The sequence below is a fragment of the Lineus longissimus genome, chromosome 10, assembly GCF_910592395.1.
Source record: "Lineus longissimus chromosome 10, tnLinLong1.2, whole genome shotgun sequence".
Lineage (NCBI taxonomy): Eukaryota > Metazoa > Nemertea > Pilidiophora > Heteronemertea > Lineidae > Lineus > Lineus longissimus.
The window spans coordinates 9,899,964-9,910,080 of NC_088317.1; the positions used below are offsets into that span (position 1 = coordinate 9,899,964).

The 10,117-nt window shown below is 39.5% G+C and overlaps 1 protein-coding gene across 1 annotated transcript; it reads left to right on the plus strand.

The window, feature by feature from the left end:
* Positions 1–797: 797 nt before the first annotated feature.
* LOC135494295 (uncharacterized) lies at positions 798–4,992 on the plus strand. Its single transcript, XM_064782208.1, has 4 exons — positions 798–1,390; positions 3,097–3,231; positions 4,098–4,209; positions 4,906–4,992. The coding sequence occupies exons 1-4, from the start codon at positions 834–836 to the stop codon at positions 4,990–4,992; spliced, it is 891 nt and encodes a 296-aa protein (XP_064638278.1). The 5' UTR covers positions 798–833.
* Positions 4,993–10,117: the final 5,125 nt, after the last annotated feature.

Consider the following 10,117-nt stretch of genomic DNA (forward strand, 5'->3'; position numbering starts at 1 on the left):
GGACAAAAGTCATTGTTTCCCTATATTTGGTTAGGCCTACTAATTAGCATAAATTAGCATATTTGATCCCCTTCCCCTATTTCGATTCATTGAGATTTTTAGTATGGTGTTTAGGGGGTCATTCCTGAATGAATACAGGTGGAATCGTTTCTTTTGCAATTTGTGGTGGGTCAAGGCCTAAAATGAGCTAGATTGATTGGCCTATCTCTATTTACTGATCTGCCAATGTGGTATTGAACATAAGCACCCTATCCTATTTGGAACTTTACATGTCAAAGATCGTGCAATGAAATCCTATGCACGTACCGCACCGTTTCTAGTGTATACAAACATGACCAAGAACAAAATGGCGAACCGCGAAAATACAATCCTCGAAAGAGCTGTTAGACACTTGATCCATGCAAACTGTGAAAAATACTGGACCGATTTCTTTTCAAATTCTGCAGCAAATAATTCACATCGTTGACTTGGAGATCTGATGGTTTGATGAATCCAGATTTAGGTTTTTCATAGGTTTTTTAATGTTTTAGTTCGCAGAAACTTGATCGATTTTAAAAGTGCGTCCGAACCCCGCGCATGCGCAAACAGATGACCAGATGAACAGTCATGTGTGCGTGACTGCAAGGGGGTGGGGATTTAGAAGCCATCCACACCCCTGTCTGGGCTGTCTGGACACCGGCGACGCATGAACATCGTGAACTCTATGTCGATCTACCAGTTGGATGCGTTCGGCTACGATCGGTAATTTCCGTAACTGACGTCACCTCATTGATCACCCTGATTAGTAAACGCTCGCAGCAACAAGATTTCAAATGCAATAGGCCTACTTTATTATGGCGTCTAGTATCACCCCCGATATTTTGTCCTATTCTGAGCAAAAAGGGCATGATGAGCCCGCTGAAGAATCAGGAGAGAGTAGCCAAGGCAGTGAACATCGTGTTAAAGGAGAGCCCATAAGGCCAATACCACGAAGAGCCTCGGCATGGCGTGCTATGAATGCCGAGGATCTGGGAATTTTCTGGTGTAGAGAAATGTATGGATACGATGAAATATTCGAAAAAGCCCGTGTTCAGCATGTTGATGATGGATGTGGCATTGCCGGTTGGGAAAACCTGGACAAGTTGGTCTCCCTCTACTCAAAATACATGGATAACGTTTTTCGTTGCTCGCCAGCTGAAATTAAGGAAGTAAACTTGATTATGACACGTTCTGAATGCGCGAAAGAAGCTGATCTGATGCTGGTTCGTGATGTTTGTGATAAACTGAAAGAAAATATCAGCCGGCTTACTCTTCCTGAAACTTCGAGGATATGTGCAACACAGATGATGATGGCTCAACCATCGCCTTCGACAGATTTCAATGCCTGTAAACTCTTCGTAAACACTCGTTTGTAAGTTTTTCCACAGGCCAAGGGGGTCATCCTAAAATGCGTCCACCAGCGTCCACCAGGTTTAAAATCAAGTTTAGAGTTATCAAAATAAAATCTAATGGCAATAAATGAAATGAGCAGGACATTTTTCGTGTTTCAAGGAGATTTCGTGACATTTGTGTGTAAAATGAGCAAGTTATTGCCTAAAATGTACCAGCGTCCACCACCCTGTCGGCGGCCATCTTGGATTCAACTTGGAGGCAATGACAGGGCTTCATAACACTAAAGGAGGCTTGTGATTTTAGATAGTAACTCCTTATCTTACACCCCAATGTCATGAAGTTTTCAAGAAATACGATTTATGGTGTATTTATTTCGTTTATGATTACTAAATTTAATTTTGATGACTTTATATCTGACTTTAAACCTGGTGGACGCAGGTGGACGCTGGTGGACGCAGTTTAGGATGACCGGGCCAAGGCAAGGCCAGCAGAATGAAATTCATACCGCCTAGTGTCCGAATGGTATCTGGTCGTTTCGCTCCATAACTTTTTCGCCCCCAGTCATTTCGCCCCAAATAGCATGCAGTAGGTTTGCCTCTGGTTGGGTAATTTCGCCTCCTGGGACGTGGTTTTGCGTCAGGAAAAAAAAACAATCACGGGCCAAGAGGTGAATTTATGATGTACATGTAATATTATCGTGTCTTGTCATTTTTGAAACTTCTGAACGCCCTCTGAAGTGCATCTTCATGAATCATGTTCTTTGAACTCAAGAAATGCAAATTGCTATCCCAGGCGCAGCATCAGAACGACACGACGACTGGGGGCGAAAAAGTCATCGAGCGAAATGAAAAATCATTAGGAATTTCATTATTAGGGGCAACGAGGTCTTATGATTTATAAAGGAGACACATCAGGTGGTACTTCAAACATGTCAAAGGTACCGTCTAAATCACCGCGACCCGCTGTCGCCAGCTTTAATCCCTTGATTTTGGCTTGAACAATACCACGTCATGGGTGCCGTTTCATTGGTGATTGGCTTGCCGTCACGTTTTGAGCCTTCCGGAACTTCCTGAAGGCTCCGGCAGTCTGAAGCTCTAAAAATTAGCATACGTAGTTCAGGAAATAGCTTAGCAACCAACAAAAATTATATGCCGCACACAGACATGACAGAATTTTATGAATTTCAAACCAAAAGTGCATCATTGCTCATGCATGCGATCTAGTACATTCTGAGTACATGTAGCACGCACTGTCGCAGTCCACTGTCGACATTGAGATATCAAACTTTGAATTTGACTAACTTGGTATTTTAAAAACGGAGTTTGAAAAAAAGAGATAAATGTCAGCAGGGTTACATGTAGGTTCATGTCCATCATGTCCATTCCATGCATGCCATGGTACACGTGTATCTTACAAATCTTATATGTACTTCATTACATTGCAATTGCATGCATTGTGGGGACCGGTATTAAAAACAAAAGAACATCTTTCCGATGTTGCCATTTTGATGTCAGCTATATTCAGGAATACCCATTCCAGTCCAGTGCATTGTGGTGTATCGTTCTGTACTGTCGCTGTTGTTTGTACAGTAATTCCTGTTTTAGACTGTCAGTGGCAAATCTCTATGGCCTCAGGACTTTTTTTCCAATCCTTGTTGACCGTTTCATTAAAAATATTGTGGATGGTGAAACACTGAAAGGTGATAAAAATCCTTCTTTTTTTCAGAAATCCAGGTACACTTATATTTTTGCAACGATTTGAATCCATGCTGCTGCGCTTCCTCAAGGGCAAGAAACCATCGGAAATAAATTACCAAACACTATTTGCAGAATTTGCTAGTATCTTTATCATAACCTTCTGGTAAGTTACTTGTTTTGGCCTTCCGGCCCTTTTTTCGGATTGTAACCAAATTTAATGTGAATATCTCCATCTCCATTACTAACACCCTTAATTTACCGATCGTTTTGGGGGTTAAAAAATAAAGTGTTCCTAAATTATTTCCAATTTGGAACAATCTACAAAAATATTTTTTAAAATAAGTCTGAGTGACATTGTGTGTCACTCACAGGCTCCACAGCCTGCCAATTGCCAGAAAAGAATTCAGTCACTGATGAAAGTTGTTACATACGGGTATGTTCTAAACGATAATCTTACGCTACCACTGAGCATACATGTACATAGTAATAATGATGCGCACAGTTAGCTCATCTTCACTGACTTCAGGTTATCATCGGGCCTGCCCTTTTCTAACCTTCACACAACCAGCAAGTATGACACGTTCTACTGGTCGTGTGCCAAATGTATCATTCTTACCGGGAGTTAATTGAACAACCAATTAAATCAGATTGGAGTAATCCGCTTGGAGCAAAAAGCGTCTCGCTAGTCTTGCATCACATGCTTCTGGTGCCGCGTGACCCGAGTTCGGCTAATCAGATTACAAATAAATGGCACGTTTCTATTTGTAACCATTTGTAACCGACTTTCAAAACTAAGTTTCTGATTGGACGCTACGATTTTGCCTCAACCCTTGGACAGCTAAATCCATTGGTTGTTGCAGAGCGTGGGGAGGATATAGCATACGACGCACGTGAGGCATTATGGAGAATGAGTGAGCTTGATTTTACCTTTTTAACGGAAGATGTCAACGTTCATCATTGTCTGTATTTGTATCATATGAAGTTCTGGCTGTTGTTTTTAAAAAGTAATTCTATTTGAATTCTTTGTAGTCCTGGAGATATGCAGCAAATGGATATATTTGGGAAAAAAGTGACCTCGACACCAGATCTTCGCTATGTTAAATGCAAGGATCAAGATGTTTTAGTGGCGACAATAGCTGAGGTACTAGTAATTCTCAATTTCAACTTCTTTCCTGTCATGCCTGTTACCTCTTGATCACCGCCAACGCCAATAGCCCATTTAAATATCTTCGATGTGCTCAGCTCCGACTCCGCCATACATCGAGCGCATGTGTGAGCTCCAAATAGTGTGGGAATACACGCACCACGCATTTTTAATGCTTACTGCTATTGGAAAACACCTTTGGTATCTAAAATAGTTTTACGTCACAACCCTAGCTGACCAATCAGGTCATTCTTTGGCAGCCAATCAGTTTCGCTTTGAGCGTCGCATTTGCTAGTGACGAATCCATTGATCTAAACCCGCAGCTGCAGTAGTCAGTAGCTGTTCTACTTTGGCTACTCTATTCAGCTAGCCATTTCTGTCTGCAGTAGGTTTGTACTACAGGGTGTATAAAAAAAACCCAGAACAATTGCCATTTTTTCCCAATATCAACGAATTCTAAGACAAAGGACATGACACATAATATAAATAATTTTTTCAGTCTATGATGTGTTGCCATCTGGGCAAGACTTACTACCTCCTCTTAATTGAGGGCATTTTTAGTTTACCATGGTGTCGACTTCCCAGTCACTATTCTAAATTCTACTGTGCACGTGATAGTTTCCACCAAGACATTGCCTGTAAAATGGGAAAATTTGTCTGTAAGATTTGATTGAATCATCATTCTTCTCCAAGGCCAGTCCAGACCAACTCAAAAATATGACATGGATGAGGTGTGCTGCAACCTCGTATCATCAAGGATTCTCATGCCCTGAAAAATGAGGTACCTGGTACTCAATTGTACATTTTATTTTTAACCTTGATTTTCTGAGGTTTCTATTGTTGGAACCTTGTTTTTGTGGGGTTGTGTGCCTAGTTGTACCTCAATAAATTGAGGTTTCTTTCAACCTTGAAAAAGTGAGGTTGTCAGTTTTGTGAACCTCAGCCTTCTTGAGGTACAGCCCAAAAAAATCATTTCTAAGGCATGCCGATTTGAAATGGCCCATTACTGCTAGTGCTACCCCAGCAAAGAATTCATCTTCTTTCAAAAAATCAGTTTATTTATCTGCGATTTTCGCAAAATCTTACCATGAAAAGGTGAGGTTTGTGATGAAAAACAACCTCAGATTCAGAAAAGTGAGGTTACATGTACTAGCAAACCTCACTTCTTTTAGTTGCTGGCTCAGACAGGACCGGAGTTTAGCCCTTCACGCTGCAACCATCTTCATGCGGAGCCTTGTCTGGAGCCATGTCGATGCATGATGAGGTCATCATGTATCAATCGATTTCCCCCTCTACTACAACCATTGTACACTTGGGAAATGACGTTGTGTCTTAATTGAGGGGTAACATAAACTTTTGAACTCGGGATGCACTGACAGTGCTTGAATGGGTTTTTGTGCCATGGCTTGCGCTTCCTATTTCTAAAAATATCGAAGAACACGTTTTTCTACAATCTAAAATTGGAAAAGCGTCTTACTTTTAGAAAAATATGTCACCAAAGAAATAAGCAGAGAACTTCATTGAGGGAATTCTTTTGTCACTCTTCCTCCTAGATATTTTTAGCTCAGCTGACTAAGTCAGCCGAGCTTGTCAAATAAGTTGTTCAGTGGCGTCCGTCTGTCCATCCATCCATCCATCCATCCGTCCATCCGTTAAACCCATGGTGCACATTTTGTAACCGTAAGACCTAGAGACTTCAATTTTGCATTTCTGGATACTTCTGGTCAAACTCTACTTTCAAAACAAAATTTGTCGCCATTCGACCTACTTCCTGCGAGCGAGAGTGCATGAAGGAAACTGGCCTATATCGGCCTAGGAGCAGCAGAATTAGTCGAAATATGATCTAATATTAAGATAAAATTCTTGAAAATCTATTTTATTGAGAAAAAGTTCAAAAATTTTAACAGGAGAGGGCGCTACCTGCCTTTTAATTATTTCTGCCGATTCAAATTCCCGCCCGATGACGTCAGCCATCAATGAAGTCTCCTATTTGCCAGTTCTCAAAACATGGCAGCTGCACAACAAAAGCAGTAGCTCCAGGAATAAATCACTGTTCACTTCAGCTTCGTAATCGATTGTACCCCCACTTTATTGTGTTTTGTGTGGTGTTCCTATTCAATCAACGATGTAAGGCCTTATTATGTTGGTTTTAATTGAGAAGGTGCATTATAAGCGGCCTACGAAATACCGAAGCGGAGACAAAATGGCGGCATGTTGTTTACGCTATGTGCTATAATCTTGGAGCTCAATGACACTCAAGTACCCAATTTTCTGCCTAAAAAGTAGTCTGGTAGGCGATATTATCACTAGTTCGTTTCAGTGGTAGTCATAAGGTCTTTAGGGACTACTTTCAGAAATTAGTTCTTGAAAATTTGGCCACATTTCTGTGAAAACGATATCGGAAAACTTGTGCATGCTCTGTTCGCGATGACATCGCCGATGTATTTTGAAGTGGAGAATTCCCACAGTATGTGCAGTGAATCGGCATGATTCTGTTCGCCTATTAAGTTTTAGTTCTACGATTCTTTCATGAGTAAAAAGTAGACATTCTAAGCAATACAATAATGTCACTCCCATAAAAATTGATTGGAAATTGAGGGAGCTACGGCATTCTGTTCGGCAACTGGCAGCGCTGAAAAAATACATTGCATACTGTATAATACCAAATGGCACATTTTAAAAAGCACTCATTGGACAACGTAGGGAATCACCAGAAATGACGTCATCGCTGGTCTAAATAGAAAACTACGGTGGCGCAGTAGAGCACAAGAAAAGGTTTAGCATTAACTTCGTCATGCAAGCTTCAGCAACAAAACGATTTCTCATGAATGATTTATTTGATCATCATCAGCTTGTTTCCCCTGATAGATAAAAAATGATTTACAATTTCAAAGTTTTCTATTTTGTGTATAGTCACATGTTATTTAACTGGCAAGGAGCCAAGCAGTTTTGAATATTCGCGGGAAAATACTTCGTACTTGTAAACGAGGCTATGACAATGAGTATCCTCATTCATGGCATAAACTTCATGTTTCGGTAAATATTTTCATACGATGATTTCACCCGAATTATGGTCAGGATTGAGGAATGAACAGTGGCATAATTATGTCAACCAAAAACATTGGTACCGCAGTGAACGCAGAAGGATATCAAATACCATGGAGCATGCCATTTTCATGCATAATGAACTGAACACCGGGAAGATGTTAATGATATTAACTCAGCTGAGCGCCAGGCCCTTGGGCCTCTTGTTCAAGGTCACATTAGGTCAAAATTCATTAAATCACGGTAAGGTGGCACATTTCTAAACTTGTGTGGACATGTATCTAGTGACCCTCTACTTTACCCCTAAAATTTGGCGTGCTCAAAATTGATTGATTGAATATGGCCGCCAGGTGGCCATATTGAAAATTGAACAAAGTCCTATGACTCGCAAAACGATGATTGGATTTAAACCCATGTGGTTATGTAAATGTGTCTATGTAATGTACATAATGTATGTACTCTTTACCTTAGCCCAAATTTTCAGTCTAATAAAGTTTTGTCCAATGACCAAGTTGTTAAGAAATCTTGAAAATCGCTCTGATTTCCAAGATATCTGAACAATTTGGACAAAACCTACCTCAAATGAATCCTCACAGAAAGTCCCAGCATGTTCTTCCATTCCAAAGTGTTTTTAATTGACCACAACCACTCTCAAATTTGGCAAAATGTTGCAGCATAGGAAATTTTTTGTACACAAAAAAAATGTACAGGCTTTGAGACCCAGGACCTAATCACGTTGTACACAGAGGGTCATATCATACATTGTTCATGACTCAAGACTGCTGGCAGTGCATTTCATTGCATTTAGCACAGGAAAATGTATGTTGGTGCAAAGTCAACATTTCTGGTGCAGATGAAGTCGGAGCAAAGTTTGGAATGGAAGAACATGCTGGGACTTTCTGGGAGAATTCATTTGAGATTGTTCAGATATCTTGGAAATCAGACTCAGAGCGATTTTCAAGATTTCTTAACAACTTGGACAAAACTATAATATAATATGGCTGCCAGGCGGCCATCTCTAAAATCAATCAAAATCCTAATTACATTGTACTTTGTAAGTGATAATTGGATTGCAACCAAATATCATTAAGTAATTACATATGTACTCTTTACATTATCCCAAACATTCAATGTAATCTATGACAAATATGGCAGCAAGGCCGCCATCTTGAAAATTCAACGAAACCCTGTTACTCCCTGGCTAAACTGTTGATCAGATGTCAATCCACATCCACTGCAAATGACATGCACTAACATTTTAGCTGAGGTGAGCACATGGTTCCTGGATCATTCATTCATCTCCCATTCCACAATGGTGGCACGTTTGCTCACCATTCACCATTGATGCTAGATACATGAAGTTGAAACTTGGTATGTGAATGTCTGAAATGACAACATGACGTGACATGAATGACTGACATACATTAATACAAAAACATCCCAATTCAATGCAAATTGAACTCGTACTTTCTGGGCTCAAGACAGTGACCTACATGTACCTTTTGAAGCCATATTCAAACTGGTCACAAGGCTCAAATTGCAATAATCTGTTCATTCTGCTATAAATTTCTGTTTTAAATCTAGTGAATTTTTAATTATTATTTGTCCAAGATCAATCTGGTGAGCACAATTCCCCTGGCTGCTTTTTATGGGCACTTTCACACAAAAGGTTGCCTTGAATGTTTCAAATGAGTGAAAAATAAAGTTGGATATGATGGAAAACTTTTTTTATTGCTTAACAGTAGAAATATAGGGGAAACTTAACTTACAAGGAGAAGGCTACAACCCCAACGATTACAAAAATATACTACTCCAAAGGAAAACAATGCTTTTTTTTAGGGGAATACTGACAAAAGTGACAGCAATGCAAAATTCAACCTGTATCATCTAGAATTTGCCCTATTTCAACTAGAAATGTTGTAACACTAGTAAATGAAACAAAAAATCCATCTTGAAAATTATATTTTTCACAAAAAATTGATTTTAGGGCTGAAAACGAACCACTTTCTCCCAATGACCGGCCTTCATCTTGAATAGAAAGTAAATTGTTGTACCTGGCATAGTGAAATTCATTGAGAATGTTGATTGGATAGAAAGAATGGTCTCCAGAAAATCTCAGGTTCATACTCCGGGCAGTTTTGGTTGTACAAAGGTTTAAAGTTGATATACAAATTCAAAACATATGTTCTGGAGATGACAAAATAGTTTAACATGAAATCAACCTTCAAATTATAACACTTCTGGTTTGTTATGAATGCTAATTTTTCTCTTACATTGTCATTTTTGTAGCATTGCTCCTCCTTTTACTACAAATCCCTAAATTCTGAGATTTAATATTGGCAAATGCTCGCCTTCAGCTATTTCACAAAATTCATGATAACAACAAGGATTATTTTAACAGGAAACCGTAACGAAAATAAATCACAAAATGGTCTTCCTGACCAAAAGCAAACATGGCAAGAGGGTCTAACATAGCATGAATTCAGTTATTTTAAATTGACAGCTGATTATGTAAGAAAATGAGTAATGTTCTGGAGAGGACACAACTTTTAACGCGAAGGTGGACTGAATAACAAGCGCAGTACAGGCTCATATCTAAGGCAGAACTGCTTCAAGTAATGGGAATAAACCATTGAAGAAGATGGACATCATCATAGATTGATTTTCTACACTTCAAGGTCATTCCAGCCTTCATATATTTTTATCATGGGCAATACTTATATGAGTAGCCCCGCACATGTCAACTTGTTAAGACACTGATATAGTGATTCACAGTAGCAGATGATACATTTTTGGTTAGAACACCTTTTGCCATTCAGTCAAGTCGAACAGAGATGAGAACAAATATATTTGATACAGC